Raw genomic sequence first — 17853 nt, 5'->3', positions numbered from 1 at the left:
TTTAGATTTAAAAATGACACTTCTCAACAATAAGAAGCAAAATAATAAATTAGATTAATTATATATAACTCAAAGTGATAAGATTTGAAGCAAAAGTTAACACACTGCAAAATTTGTACACACAGGTCGGGCATTCAGCAGAAATTGTCAAAATAAAACTCCCATTATTTATTATCTGTTATGCTCAACGTTACATTAATTCTAGTTATAAACCGAAAACCCTACTAATTCTATGAAGTAATTAAATTTTTTTATTTAAATTTTGTTTAGAAATAAATTGTTATCGAAGGTAATTAACAAATTCTGATAAATTAACATTCATTATGAAAATTAATTCTAACTAATATTACTTTTCATGTCATCGCCCCAAGATCATAATCAAGTATCTATAACCTGATCCACAAGTTTATTTAATTCCAAGGTCGGCGGTTAATGAATCCAGGAGGTGGGTTAATGGGTTAAACGCTTTTTGAAAACCCGGTGACCTACATTGGAGGAATTTTCTAAGCGATTTCTTCACGGTTAGGTGCTAGTATAGTATATTTCGAGCGTACTGTAAAAACGTCCGAACATAAAGTACGGATCAAAGCGATGTTTCTGCCGGGAACACGTGGCCAAAAAGAGAATCGAGAATCGAACGAATTGATTTGCATCGTAAAGCGGAGAACTATTCCATTTTATGTCTTCAGATCGAAGATATCCTAGAACTTTGTAAGTTAAAACATATTACGATGGCAGATTTATTTTATAATATAGGTACCGGATTTTGTAATGCTCTCCGCTGCGGTAGAGAATGTAAAATTTGCATAAGAACATTAGTGTGAAGAGAATTTGATGCCAATTTTAGTGAGAGAAAGTCGTAGGTAAAACGTCTTGGTGTATACTTGTAGCGAAATAAACAACCAGTTAGAAAAACTTGAGTTAAGTCAATTTAAGATTATTAAAATATTAAGGTAAGTTTATTAAGATTTTAGCTATCACAACTACTAGTACTATAAACTGACATACATTTTGACTTTAAAAATTTTATATTTCTTCACGTTTTGAAGATTTCTGAACATTTTCATCTGCGTGTGTGTATATGTGTGTATGCCTACAATTTTTCGCCCACGTTTTCGGGCGCATGGATCAACCGATTTGAATGGTTCAAACAACATTCGATTCCTATTGATATGGAGATGTGCTGATTACTTTTTGGCAAGGGCGGGTCTAGCCGTTTCGAAAATACGGAGCAAAAAATGCAGAAACTAAAAATCGGGTTTTTGAGAGATGGGAGCATCCGATTTGAATTCTCCAAAAAACATTCAATTTGCAATGACGGGGAAAAATGGTGATTAGTTTTTGGCAAAGGCAGGTCCAGCGGTTTCGGAAATACGGAGCTAAATGTGCAAGAAAGGACAGTTTTAAAAAGAACTAAGCGTCCGATTTGAATGATTCAAAGAACTTTTTGCTTGTTTTAACAAAATAATTACTTCTGTAAAAAAATTTTTTTTTTAAGTTTAGTTTAATTTTTTTTTGTATATCGAAAATAATTCAGGTTTTAATTGTAATTCTGACTTAAGTTTTAATATACTTTAAACAAATATTTTCAACTTTGCAATTCAGTTTATATAATTCTTGTAAATATTAGACAATTAGTTACAGTATTTATTTATAATTATCTATTTGGAAACATTTAATATTCTTCGAACATTTTGTTACGGTACGGAAAGTTACAGCAATTTGCCTTATACCATACCCATATACCATTTGCCTGATACCATACACACCACTAGCTTGAAATTTAAAAACGCCAAAAATAATAGCAAAATCTTGTACAAATTATTCTGGCAAATGCTTGTATATAATATTAAAAAAAAGGTTGTAGTCATCTGAATCAACGGCTAATACAAATTTTATTCAAGTCAACTTTAATACAAAAAGGTAAAAAGCTATTATTAACAAGTAAATGCAATATAAACAAATTGGTAAAAATTGTTTTATCAAATAATTTCCATTACGTGTAATTTCAATATAGATTGTTTTTGTAATCATCTGTATGATTATATAGGATGAATTATTTTAATACTCTTGATGAGAATGTAATTTTAAATTAAATTTTTAAAAAAATATTAAATAAAAAATATAGAATTTTATTATAAAATAGTATAGGAATATGTAGGCTCATAATAAGAAGTAATTACAATATAAATGTTCCAAATATTTTGCATATAATATATATATATATATATATATATATATATATATATATAATTTCATCAACCAATTTTAATGTTTTTCAGAAAAACGATTCTCATAATTTTAATATCAAAAAATTCAAGAATCTTCATGCCGTCATGATAAAGTAAGTTCAAATGAAAACTTTTTTTAAGTGATTTTTGTCGGAAATTAGTAAAAGGTACTAATAGTTAATAATAATATTAACAAGTAATAAATTAGATTTCAGCAAACCAATTTTTATGTTCTTCAGAAAAAGAATTCTCATAAATTTAAGATCAAAATATTCAAGAATTTTGATATTGTCTATCTAATTATATACTGCTTTTCATAATATAGTAAATTCAATTAGAAACATTGATTGAAAAATCATGAAATTTCAGTTAAAAATTGGTAATATGTGTCAAATTTTACCTAAATGTTTTTAAATTCCACATATCTTATAAAAAGCATTAATAACAAAATGTAGTACAAATTGTTTTAAAAAACAATGTTCATGTGAATATAATTTTAATCTAAAAATTTCTTATAGTCATTAATAAAATTACAAACGCAAATAAAAAAATTGTATGCATCTTGAATTAAAAAATAGTGGAAAACTATAAATTTTTAAATATAATTTTATGAATCTAGCATGCAATCTTATGAATGGCATATTATGTTAGTATCAAGGTTGTTATACAGATTAATTACAAATTTCATATTCAAAAGGTAAAAATTTATCATTTATAGAAGCGCATCTACTTTATATATTTAGTATTAATAAAATAGAAATTGACCGTTTTCATACATTTGCAATGGCAGTTCGAATCATATTTTATTTAAGAAGAAGTTTCATGCTGACCGCATATTACAACTTGATCGTATATTTCCACGGCAGTTTTATAAAGCTATTAAATTAATATTATATAACATTATTTACAAAAGATAAAATATACTGCTACCTAAGCACATAACCAGTATGATCATATCTAAATAACGTATGTATGTTTATTTATTGCTGTTAAAGTATATTTAAAGCAATAAATTTTTATAATGCTATAAATTTTATTATATTTTCACCTATTGTGTTTTGTGGGAGATAAAAAAGGTATTAAACGTGCAAGCTATATGAGGCTTTTATATTTATATGTTGTATTGCTATTGTAACATATTGCGTGAAACATTATTTAAGAATTGACGGTTTTTTTAATTTATCGAAAGTCTAAATAATTCCTGCAAAAACGCTATATACATAACTTTTTTATATTTCTACTTGACTGAATTGAGTTCTATACGATTATTCATGGTAAATCTAAAAAATTATATCTACTATCGACGTTGTAATATGATTTCTGTGATTTACTATTTCAAAAACTTTTTAATTTTATTTGGCTTTCAGCTTTATTTAAAATAGTCAGTCTCATGTGGGTACTACATTATTTTTCATTACAAAAAATCAAAATAAGCAAATTGCTGCATAAAGCATTATTATATCATCATATAATGTTAATTCCTTTATATGTAAATATTTTAATAAATTATGCATGAAATACAGTCTTGCTAGAATGAAAAATTCTTTATTCTCGAATTATACTTAATAATTTAAAAATGGTCACGATGGTGACGATGGATGGAGAATGTCAACACGTTCGCAAACGAGAATGCTATAGCATTCATTTTCATTGTGATAGAGAATGACGTGAATGCTATTCAATGACATTCAAATTTTAAAGTAAATTATTTTGAATTATGAATTTGATTGTAATTTTGATTTTGATGTTATTATTATTATAACTTGTAATCTTATTTTTTCCTATAGTTTCACATTGCGTGAAATAGAAGTGTAATATTTGACGTGAATACTATAGCATTCATCGTATATAACGATTAAATTATGATAATATGACTACCTTTGACAACGCTGCTTAATGTAATTCCTGATGTCACAACCAATTCAAAAATAAAATGATCCATTTTTATACCATTCTGAAATTCTTATTGTTTGAAAACGCGTTCTGAAAATTTGCATCGCATAAAGTTTCTTGTAAAGCATTTCAAGTTCTTGAAAATAAAAACAAAACAAAAACTTGCAGAAAATATAATTCAACCTACATTTAAAATATGATACAGTTGCACTGACAGTATGTTTTGAACATAAAGGGAACTATTGACCAGCAAACTTTGCAGACTTTTTTAAAAAAAAATCAATGATAGTAATAATAATCTATAATTTTAATTCTACATATAAACGATTTTGAAAACGTCCATTGACCATTATAAAATTAAAACTTTTCTATCATTACTTAAATAGTCCTTGAATAATTTAAAAATACCAATCTTTAGAATTCTCCAAGGTGGAGCTAGTGAAAATATAAAAAAGGAAATATTTTTACAATGGAAACTCCTTTCTAATAAATCAAGAAGCCATCGGCAGTAATTCACAGGACCTCGCTGAATTTACAAAACTAGCCTCTGTTAGGCCATCGATTCAGAGTTGAATATTTAAAGCGATTCTTGCCAATTTATTGAGCAGACGATCGGAACGTGAATTATGTTGAGATATCTTCATATAATATTAAGAAGCCTAGCGTTATGCATTAAGCACACAAAAGGCCATTTGGTTCAAGAAAATATACGTGAAAGGGATATTTTTTTAGAATTTTTAATATAGCTACTAGTTTGGACTTACGGGAATTATTTTTTGACTACTGCCAGAAGTAATTATACGTAACGTATGCAGGTCGAGTAAAATAAATACACAATGTAAGTAATATTTGAAAAATTATTTTTGGCTAAGATTGGGTGGATAATATTCTCGTAATTATGGGTAAATTATTTTTAAAAATATTTTAAAATTTCTCAAAATATTCCGTAAGCATTCTGAACAGTTAATATGCATCATTTATAATTATTAATACCCATTTAACTCTATTCGAAATTAAAAAGCATCAGAAAAGTACGGAAAAGAACGTAGAACATAAAACTTTATAGGTCATAAAAATTCCTTATTAACTTTGAGCCCATGATACTGTATAGGTAAATTTACTTACACATTCTTTGTCTTTAAATATACAAAAACATCGCATAATTTAATTAAAAATACGAATTTTATTCCATCTTTTTCGTATTTTCGTCAACTTCTCACGATCCATATTTTTAATAAAGCCATAATTCATCGACATGGCGAACAATTTTATTAATTTTTTGCCGCATATATTAAAATTTTCATATAACTGCAGAAAAAAGATAAAATCAGCATATTTTTTAATCTATATAATAAGTTTTCGTTTTTAATGTGATGAAATAAATTCCTTATATTCTTTATCGAAATATCGAATATAAGCTCGACGAGGAAACATGGTTTATAATTAGCGTCCGTCAAGTCAAAAGAAACTAGTTATACGAAATAGTGGTAATGATATATATATATATATATATATATATATATATATATATATATATGTGTATGTATATATATTTAAAAAATTATATATATATATATATATATATATATAATCTTTAATTAAATCTTCATATAATTGACATAAAACAAAATGACAACTTCCATGCCGACGGAGTGTTTATTATTAGTCAAAATACAAAATCAGCAATTATAATTTAAATTTTCTCTTTTAAAAAACGTTTCTAAACGTTGTAATCAGTAAATTAATAATACTGATAACTTATTACTGATAACTTAACTAATATATAGCAAACCTACGAAAATGTACAAGGCGTCTCCACCGTATTCTGTTTATTCAGACGGAAAAGTACTTTCTGAAATTTAGCTTTAACTAACAAAATTTACAGATTACTTCTATGGAATTTTAAATATACATTGGCTGTAAATCTAAATTACAGTCATAAATTTTTTATTCAATAAACGTTTTATATTCAATATTTTTATTAAAAGTTTTTATTATTCATATGATGTGGAAATGGTTATAGATTAGTTTCTATCATTTGAGTTGGTGTTAGTCCTAGTTCCTAACTACTATACCACGATGAGCTCTAAAAATTTAATAAAAAATTCTTCATTTTAAAGATAACGAATTCCATTGACAAATTTCAGAAATAACCTATAATGATTTACATATTCATCCGATTATGTAGCGACTATTTCACCTTAGTCAAATGAACCGCAGGCGGTGAAAATTGATTTCGACCGTTGCACAAACGCCATATACTCGTATATTCTATCTGGCAGTGTAATCATCCGCATATTTGCAAAATTATCCATGAAATTATAATGAAACGAACCCAATTTGTACGAAATAGGATGTCAACTCGACAGGCAGAGTAACGCATTTATTCATTACCATATATTACATTGATAATACATTTCATGGTTACAATTTTATGTATTAAATTTGAAGAGCATATAGATTTATATATAAAGCTTATTCAAGTTAATAAGTTTATATCAATTCAATCGGTAAATACTCTTATATTACCATACTAACATTCGATAATAAGTAAATATTAACGTTGTAACACATGACCATACTTTAAATAAACATAACTATCGACTGTTTCTTTTGTTCTGAAAGTTCTAAAATTTTATACTCAATATTTAAAATAAAAATATAAGATTATAAGAATCTTGATTCAATCGTTAAAAATTAAGGTTGACAAATAATTATTGACAGCAGATTGATGCTTCTGAAGCTTCATTTAATTAAGTTCCTGCTCATCCATACCCAATTCATTTTTTCACTATGGAAAGTTCCATATTCAAGTTTCATTACATGCAGAAATATTCTCGGAAGTAAATATACCTGAACTAACGTGGTGTAATATACGAATGAATTAATTTTCATTTGGAGAAAAGTCGTAGCACAATGGCATAATATAGTACACTATTAAGCTACTTATATAGGAATTTATATTGATAAAAGTACCATTTACTATTGTAAGAGTTAAATAAATTCAGTGCAGTTGTATTATATTTTATTATGGTAATGAAATAGTGAAACGAATATCATGTTTATTAGTGCAAAGTGCTTAGCAGTCACCAAATGTTATTTTTTTTATTTAAATGGTTTAAAATAATTCTATTTCGTGATAACTGTTAAAAGCATGAAAAATGATATGTTGTTTCCATGTCATATTGAATTAATTTTTTAGTTTTGTATTTTAGTTTTGATTATGCAGATAAATCAATTTTGAAATGCGTTTTATACGATTACCTCCAATTTATAACTTAATTTGAAAATGTAGAATAAGTAGACAACAACTTAGAGCAACAATATATGAACCTTATTATTTATAATCAGATCTGGAAAAAAAATAAAAATAGCAAAAAAATGTTCTCAAAAATAAAGTAAGAAATTTTATAACACATGATTGCACTTGAAATTTGAACTGTGCTTTAAATATAATGTTTGGTTTAACATAATAATTAAGATTGTAACAATAAATAATAAACATTAGATATTAATAATAACTATCAAAATACTATGACTACATCGGTAAAATATTTATGTTAGTAGGTACATATGTACTGGCAAAAAATTCTAGAAAAAATTCTATGCTAAAACCCTTTTTAAAAAAGTTGTGTTGCTTAAAAAAATTAAGTTCTGGCTTGTACCTACAAGAAATTAGGTTCCTGAAGTTTTAACACGACCTATTATTTCAAATTTTAATCGACTTAAAGATTAGCCTTTTTTCGTTTGTCCATATTATTTCAGGATGTTTATATTTATAGACTCTCATCAATAAAGTATTCTTTAAAATCGTAAGAAATATTTTGCAACTAATTATAAAGAGGTAGTCTATCTTTACAAAAAACTAATCAATACTGATGTCAGCATTACCAATTAATATTTTTGGAACCCAGAAAATTTTGAAAATTAGTCGAAGATTTTTGGAATGCAAACGATTTTTAAAATCGGCTTAGAATTATCAGCTAAAACATGCACGAAAATTTTCCACTTTTCAAATTAATCAACGAGACTTCCTATCAAAATTTTAAATCATTATTCATAGTGACTGGAAATATTGAGAAAACAAAATTAGCTACTCGGATTTTCTAAAAAATCTTTAAGCAAACCTTTGTTATTATTATATTATATATATTATTAAATACAAAAACAGTTTCATGTTCAAAAGGTTCATGTTAATATTACCATGTTAAGCTTTTCCAGCATTACAAATTACATAAAACATTACACATTTAGTTTACATATACCGTAGAACGTTATCTGGCTCTTTTCCCTTAATTTACAAAGGTCATTTCTGTAATTCCCATATTAAACCGAAAACAAAACGTCGGAAACGGCTATGTCTCTCCCGTGTCCCTAATTTCTTCTAAAGCTGTTGCCAGAGAGAGTATATATCTATATATAAGAATAAAAAAACGTAATGAAATCCTAATGCCTAATGGTTTTAATGGCGGCTACGAAATGGATTCGTAAGCCCGTGGTACACGGAATGATGAACGAAACCGCCTACAAAAGTACGAAATAAAATGTAATGAGCTAGAAAGATCATGTTTATATTATGAGAAAATCTTATGAAGAGCCAGGATGATTATAAGTAGTCTCCCAGTGGTGTTCTTTTGGTCTAATTTTATGATCGCGGATGATTATTATGTAGAAAGTTTGATAAATATTTTTGTGCAAATTCAAAGTTTTCCTTTTAAAATTTTTTTTAACAAGCTACTGTTTATATACTCATGTACTTAGGTAAGTTCAAAATATTATTATAAATGATAAATATTTTTTTAACTCCCTATAGGGCAAAAGAGTTATCGAAGAGCAAAAATCGAAGATAAACATTTCTGCATTACTTCACGATAAACCTTTTGGCATACTTCAGGAAAAATGGTTGTAGTGTTTTTTTATTCATTTATTTTTATACAGCAATCAGAACAGTGATTACATTCTATGAGTTGCTATGCTAAAGTATATAAACTGAAAAAGAATAAACTAAAAAACTAAATAAGAATAAATAAAGATAATAACATAAAAATAGTAATTAATAATAATAATAATGATAATAAATAATAAAATAATATAATAATACTGCATAAATAAATTACGGATGTATGTATGTGTGTATTTTTGTGTATGTTGGATATAATTTTTCGTCCACGATGGGTCTACCAATTTGAATGATTGAGAAAACATTCGATTCTTATTGCTAATTAGTTTTTGGCAAAGGCAGGTTCAGCCGTTTTGAAGATACAGAGCCAAAAGTGCAAAAAATGGCAATTTAGTTTTTGGGAGGACAGAAAGCCGATTTCAGTGATTCAAAAAATATTTTATTTGTATTGACGTAGTGAATAATTAAATAAGACATTTTATGACGTATGTAACGTAATTACGACGTAGTAGATAGTTAAATAAAATTACAACTTTGCGAAGGTAGATCAATTTTAAAGATACAGGAGAAAAAGTTCCAAACATAGGAATATAAAATGATGTGATCTCACTTATATACATCAAATAAGTGATATTATTTTTGATTCGTTCAGGAAATTAAACTTTTACTCAGGGAAAAACATTTTATCGAATTTTTGAGATTTTTTAAAATTAAAATCATGATTATTAATCATTGATCAATTAAAATTCATATATCTCATTACTATTTTTCAGTGCTCATGATGCAATGCCGAGTATAACTACTTTAAATTATGAAAACCGATTTCTAGTGCCTGATATCAGGCTATCCTAACCAAAGACTTGACTACTAAACCGAGAATTATTGATCAATTCAAGTTTAAATATCTCATTATTATTTTTTTAGTACTGATGATGCAGCAATGATGAGTAAGGCTACTAAATTATGAAAATCGATATCATTACTGCCTGATATCATTACTATACTAACCAAAAACCTGAACACTAAGCCGAGAATTATTGATCATTTCTAGTTTAAATATCTCATTATTATATTTTTAGTACGTATGATGCAGCAATGCCGAGTAAGGATACTAAATTATAAAAATCGATATCATTACTGCCTGATATCAGGCTATCCTAACCAAAGACCTGACTACTAAGTCGAGAATTATTGATCAATTCGAATTCAAATATCTCATTTTTTTTTTTAATATTGATGATGGAGCAATAACGAGAAAGGCTACTTTGAATTGTGAAAACCGATATAACTACTGCTTGATATTAGGCTATTTGCCATGAATATCAAGGAAAGAAAGCCTCAAGGTGAATAATCAGCAAATGATATGTTAGATAATTCTTTTATGAGAAATAATTGTTTTCTTTTTTTAAGAAAACAGAGTGTTTTCAGAAGAGTGTTAACAAAGCGTATTATTTTTACTATAAATCTGTGGTGTTGATATAATGTTTTTGAATGTTCTCCCTCAGTTTTAAAATTTCATTTCATTTTGATTGATAATTTATATCACTAGACAAAGACAATATTTATGACTTGTATATTTTATTATAAAAAGAATTGAGTTTTGTCTTTGATATAAAACAGCGAAAAAAAAAATTTTTTGACTATTAGTAATAAAAAAATTCAACAATAATTAATTGTGGTCTCAAATAATTTCTCTATGGTCAAATTGATGAATATATCATTTTGGTACTCAAATCTTATTAGAATGGCTAAAAAATATAGTACTTTACTAAAAAAAAATAATTTTGCTAGTTTTAAATTCCAATCACACCATGAACTTAAAAATCCTAATTTCCTAAAATCATAAAGAAATTCTTATTATTGAATAATGATTTTAAATTTGAACAAATATTTATTATAAATATTTCTTCAATATCAACGATTCAATAATTCAGATTATAGCATATTATGACGATGGACATAGATTCAAATAATATTGTAATGAATTATTTATGATAATTAATTGTGATAATTTTCAATATATATAATCATTACATCAAACATAGTTGTGCCATAATAATTTATATACTTATATTTAGATTTTAATGATTAATTATATATAATTAAATAGAAACACAGATTACCCTAATAATCGTGACAAATATAATGAACAGGTAAATTAATTATATGAAATAGGAAAGGTTCGGAATCCATCGAAATTTGAAATTTAATGTTTTCCTTCATATTGAAAGATTTAATTTGTGGCCAAGATTTTATAGAAATTAACAACTAAAAATGTATTTTTTTCATAACGTTAAATATTGTAATTTTTTTACAACCTTAAACAAAAATACCAAATATTACTCGATAGACTCACAAAACGAATCTCTGTATCAACCTTGTTAAAAACATGAAATAATTGTAAATATATAAAAAAACGTTTTAGATATATATGGCAAGAATTGTGTTGATTTTGTTAATTGATGACGAATTTATTTTTGTGTGTGTTAGATGGCCTTTATAGTGAATTATTTAAATAAAATTTGATTGCTTGGTAATGTAATCAAAAGTTTGGAGAAACGTCTTGCTATTTGGATATCTTTGAAAAAGAATGCAATTTTATCAACGTAAAATAAAAGCTAGGCATAATTAATTTCGTGAAATTGCATTTATTTTACTGGAAATTTCAAGATGTTGTTCAAGGATGCAAAATCCTATTTCGGTTTAAGTACTCGACACGAGAAACACGGAATATAAAATGTTAATGGCTGCAATAAAAGAAGTAGGTGTCCATGACATCCTCTGTAATGTAAGTGAAACAGACTATTTGCAAATTGATTTATACATTCCCATGTATATATATATATATATATATATATATATATCTCTTTTTATTTCCTAAATAAAATTTACGAAGTTCGCTTTATAAGGAAAATAAAAGCCAATACGAAATAAGTATAAGCATAAATTCTATCATATATATATCTAGATACGCATATTCAAAAAACTTGATTTAAAACCACGGTCATTAAATATGTAAATAAAAATCTTTAGAACATTTATACGTAGTATTGGAATATTTTTTATATCTGGATCTATAAATATAATCAACACAATTTTAAACCTACTTATCATTTTAAATATTGTGCGTTTTTTTTATTTTGAACGCAAGCGATTTTACATTTTGTATATTTTATGGTCAGAAGGAAATATTTAGTCTAAATTTCAATTGGCATGAATTGTTATAAGAATAAAAATTATTGCTAACCTTTATAAAATAAAGGAATGATTACAAATCAATGAAAAATATAGATAATTTACTACATATCTAAAGTTATTATTGTCTGTTTAAAAAATATAAGAATTGAGAAGAGCAAATCATTTAATCGATTAAGAGATAACCAAAAAACGGTTAACTAAAGAAATAAATGATCATGTATATCAATTCTTTAAATTTCTCTCCAACATTATTTTAGTTATCACTTTAGAACATTTCAAGTTTAAAAATTATATATTATAAGTATAGTATTATAATTTTGAAATTTTGGATTTTGAAATATGTGCCTCATCTATTATTTGGCATGTTTGAACGAAGAGAAGAGTTGATATGATTTTTCTTCAATGTCCGATGATAGAAAATCGAACACTGTAATAAATTGAAACAATATTTAAAACCCAGTACATATAATTTTGTCATACTTGGAATAGTTAGGACTATTTTAGGGTAGTTTAGGACTATTTGTGGGAATGTATATAAAAAAAGGTATTTCTATTATTGGTGGTGCAGGTATCACAGCTACACTTGTGTCATATATAGGAGAAATTCTATATATACTATAAAGCAATATGCTGGAAAAAAATCACTATGAAAAAAGGCTCTTTTTCTAAATGTTGTATCGTCATGACAAATGGTTTTTGAATAATCACGGACTCACAGATTAACTTATATATATATATATATATATATATATATATATATATATTAATTTTAATCCAATTGGAATTAAAATTAATTAAAAGTATAAGAAGATTAATTAAATAACTCACCTGCGCCCCAACCCTGCCTTGTCTTAATCTCATTAAATCCGTATGACTCCACACACTTTTTGACCAAGGCGTAGTATTTCGAAGATCACTGCCAAATCTGAAATAATACAATTATTTTTTAGCATAAATTAAAATTTATATCTTAAAATATATGGTTTAAAAATAATATATTCCAATATTGAAGTCGAAATTACTTCATATAAAAAAAAATATTAAAAATTGTAAATGGCGGTGAATGATTTGAACACTAATGATAAATGAATCTGATTTCTTCTAAATTCTTAATAAATTAAAATAAATAAAATTATTAAAATAATTTTTGATACAAAATTTACTTGAAAAATGATTACTATATTAAACTAAACCCTACAAGCCAATTTCATCGTCATAACATATGACAGTTTTATAATTAATTTGTTTTTTTTTTATGAGTCCTGAATAAAACTTTTGAATAAGAATAAGAGCAAACTAATAAAACACAAACAATCCTTTATTTAAAATCTACCGCTTAATACTTCAGTTTTTATTTCGAGAACAAAAACTGCGAAAGACTTGCCAAGCTCTTTTTAATATTGACTTATAGTTATAGTTAGTTAAACTTCTCTCTTATGTCGAATTGCTCAAATATTTATGAGAAAACTTTTCAAGAGTTTTGTATAAATAATTGCTTGATTGATTTTCTTTACGACATAAAGTAAGTATGGGGTGTACTTTAGCACTTTTTAATTTAGCTGTGAGTGCTATTTTAAATTGCATTGTAAGTAGTCTGCTCTATCAGTTTCGAAGTTTTCTTGAAATCGATTGAAAAAAGACGTAATTCAGTTTATTGCTGAGATGTTTTACGGCAAAGGAAAACTCAGATGAAGCGACTAATGAATTTAAATTTTTAATCCGATGAAATTAACTGGTTATATAATCTATTAGCAGTTTAAGAAAGAAGTATAAGTAACCTGGATTTAGTAGTGTAAATTAATAGATTTAGTTTTTGATCAAGCGTTATATAAATTATTTTCTTTCTACTTCAACTTTCTACTATATAAATTCTTTTCTTTCTACTTTCTTTCACTTTGATCAAGCGTTATATAAATTCTTTTCTTCTACTTTACTTTCTAATAAAATTTTATTTAATTAATTCTAGAAAATTATTAAAACATTCAAAATTCTAAACTAAAATTTATACTAGTTATTATAGGTATTTTGCCTTGAGGCAAGTTACATGAACTTCCTGATATGCGTAAATAATCGACTTAATCAATAAAAAAAAAATTATGAGTGATTAAAAATATTCCGAGTGGATTTGTTACATATAATTAAAAACAAACAAACACGTAAACTCGGAGTATTTTCTAAAAGTAAATTTTCAAAAATCAATATTTTTTATAATGGAACCAGTTACCGTAAGATTTAAATGTTTAGTATGTTCATTAAGATCATGTACTTTATCGTTATACCAAGTAAATCATCTAATTTTAATTTTAACAAACGTCAAAAAAACTACTCATTTTCTCAAACTTTGGTGAATTTTTAAAATTAAACTACTTATCGCAAGGCCGTAATATTTTAGTAAGTTCTGTAAGACCATGATATATTTCGCCAAAAACAGTTCCACAAAAATCGGTTTAAATTTTTATTTCAACAGTTAATTACAAGAAAATAGCTGGGTAGATTTTCACCTAAAACTAATCAGTATCATTCCAACTAATATCTCTCTAACAGTTTTTGATTTTTTAAATCGATTCGGTAGTATGAGCTTAAATGTGGACGAAAAGTTTAACACCCTTTTCTAAATTATAAAAAAACAGCTCGGCAGATCGTTGCACAAAACTGATAATCGATAGTCCTCATTGAGATATTGTAACGACAATCGGTATTGTCGTCAAAAGGGTTGCATAACCACCAAGGCAATGACGCTCCCCCACCACGCCCAATAGGGATGCCAATATAAGGTCCAGTCTGGGGGTTGAAAGAGATCATTAAGAATTGTAACATCCTCTGTGGATGGTCGGTCGCGTCCAGGGCGTCAGCCCTTGGACCCGCTTTGTGTATAGTGGTGTGTGTGTTGTGCCAGGAGAGGAGAACCCGTTCCAGTAAAGGTCAGATGTATTATTGTTTTAAAAGCTATTCCCTCCGTCCTCGTTATTAGTTATCCGTGTATTCCGTTTAGTATACTCTTTTATATCTGTAATACTATACCCCGCTAGTATAGTACTTAATAATAATAACTCAGTACACTAGGGTTTAAGTATAGAACCATGGCTGTGCGTAGGCACAGCCATTCCCTCGGATCTGTAACAATAATTAGTAATGATTAAATAAGCTGAAAGTACATTCTGTTTCATTCGCGTAGCTAGTTGGCTTTTCCACAGGTAATTACAGGGCGGTTATATAAGTCGGGTTTAGGAGTTGGTGTAACCCTTTCGTTGGGGATGCAACGCTAGATGTAATATTAGGCAGTCGTTGCATTTACCCTAAGAAAGGGGAGTATCAACCCCCTAAATTCGTCACAATGGAGTTAGCGCATTCGATTCCCCATAAACCACAACTCACAAATTTTTAATATTTTTAATTATTAATTAATTTTAAGTAATTATTAATTAATTTTTATTAAAAGCTAGGCGAGTCGCTCCCACTAGTTGCGTTTCCGTTGTATGTAAAGATTTAAGAAAGTTGTTTGATGCGGGACTAAGTTTTCGGTAAATTTAGTAAATCTAAAATTTGAATATTAAATAATGTGGTAATTATAATGGTATTTTCCACGTGTATTACTATTTGTGTTTACCTGTGCATTTTCATTTTTATCGTGTACTTTTCTCGGTGACGTGGTAGTTTTAATTTTAGTAGAATTTTATTACATTGAAAATATAAGTGATTTTTTTTTTCTTTAATATGTCCTGAGTATGGAATTTTATTGAGTGTATAATTTAATTTAATTGATCAAATCTATTGTTTTGGAGACGGTCTGTTTCGATATGTCTTTTATAATTCTTACCTAATACTTGTTAAGATTAGTTCTATATAGTATATAAAATCATTGAATTTAAAGTTACGTAACTCACTTCAAAAATTATTAAACTTATATTTATTGAACCTATTTAAGTTTATAATATTAAAAAAAAAATGTTAAAAGTATTAATTTTATTTTAAAATCAGATTTCATCTAATTGTTGTGTGTGTTCATTCTATTTTTTTCTCTTTGAATATAATATTACAAAAAATGTAGTTAATTTTAATTGTTACGCCGTTCCGTTTTGATCCCCCTGGATATATATAAAAAAAAAACTCGGTCAAATATCCATATCAATTTCAATTTCTGTAAAGTCATATATAAATCGTCACGCAAGGTTTGCGTTGTTTCAAGTATTTTGTTTTGATAGTCCAGTTCGAAAGATTTGAAACACATTGCCCTGCGAAATATATTGCATTTTCTTCGTAAAATTCAAGTTTCGTAAAACACTTGACCTAATGCCACACACAAATCGTTTTTTTTTTCCTGTAATTCAATTTCTGTAAAGCCATTTATAAATCGTCAAACAGTTTTCGAGTCGTTTCAAGTATTTTGTTTTGATAGTCTAGTTCGAAAGATCTTAAAAACATTGTCCAGCGAGCATTTTCTTCGTAAAACTCAAGTTTCGTAAAACACTTGACCTAATCCCACACACAAATCGTTTTTTTTTCCTGTCTTCGAAAACAGACATTAATAGCTAAATATTTTGTTTCACGAATTTCTCTAATATTTTGGTCGATGACATATTTACACAAAGAGCCTAAATATATTGCCATGGGTCCTTTTTTTTTTTCTTTGGTGACACTCGAACACCGCGCCACAGGGCGCCGGTCGCCGGCGAAGTCCGTCGGGCACCGGTCGCCGGCGAAGCCCGTCGGGCGCCATCCGGTACTTGTAAAATTCCATATTCGTCTTAAATTTCGCATAATTGGAAACATTTTTTTTTTCCATTTCAATAATTGTTTTACTCTATGATTGTAGTTAATAAGAATACAGATAACCGCAAATGGTATTAATTCGTTTTATTTTTTTTAATTTTTTTTTTTTATTGCTTTGTATGTGTGTTGTTAATCTTGTTCGTGAATTTGGATGAGCCCTGTAATTACATAATTTTTTTTTGAAAGGATTTGCGAATGAGACAGAATTACTTAGATTAAAACACGATAGAGATAGGATAGTTAGGATAATATATAACATTTAATATGTTAGTAAATATATAGTGTAAGACTGATACACTTCTTTCTTTTTATTATATACTTTGTATTAGGTTATTAGTATGTACGTTAGCTAGGATTCTGATAGGACTATGTTAATGTTTATAAATTCTGATTTGTCGGTAAATTTGTCAGTAAATTTCGCTTTTATAATCGAAATAATATATTTACGTCAGTTTTGTTTCTTTTAAATGAAAGAAAAACAAAATCTGCGAAGGATTTTTTTTTTGTTACCACTGAGAATCTATCAATTAGAGTTAGCAAATACTTTTTAGATTAAAGTATTTTGTCTGAACACTATTGTTTTATTTATATTTTATTAAGGCGTTCGCGGAGGGAATAGTAGTTAGCATGTCTATGATCTGAAAATGAAGTGAATTTTCGAGGAAACGCGCGGTAACAAGGGGCGCAAAGGCCGCGTATGTGAAAAAAAAAAAATTGCGTAGAGAACGCAAAGAGTTTAAAAAAAAAATGTATTAGCAGGCAGAAAGTGCCGAACCAAGATGTTAATGTTATTTTCGAGTTTATTGTAACTTTTCTTTTCTCTTAATCGTTACATCATAGACATGCTATTTGTATCTGACC

The 17853-nt window shown here is 27.1% G+C and overlaps 1 protein-coding gene across 1 annotated transcript in view; it reads right to left on the bottom strand.

Annotated features, from left to right (window-relative positions):
• The window catches only part of LOC113366605, a 264059-nt gene that overhangs the window by 79083 nt on the left and 167123 nt on the right, over positions 1 to 17853 (bottom strand). The window contains exon 6 of the mRNA XM_026608237.1: positions 13051 to 13147. Coding sequence (XP_026464022.1) covers positions 13051 to 13147 — 97 coding nt within the window. The remainder of the gene's footprint in view (positions 1 to 13050; positions 13148 to 17853) is intronic.

The sequence above is a fragment of the Ctenocephalides felis genome, unplaced genomic scaffold (genome assembly GCF_003426905.1).
Source record: "Ctenocephalides felis isolate EL2017-DRISC unplaced genomic scaffold, ASM342690v1 CF-g0.4_SCAFFOLD_01170, whole genome shotgun sequence".
In the NCBI taxonomy this organism is placed as follows: Eukaryota; Metazoa; Arthropoda; class Insecta; order Siphonaptera; family Pulicidae; genus Ctenocephalides; species Ctenocephalides felis.
This window is presented reverse-complemented; position numbering and strand designations above follow the sequence as displayed.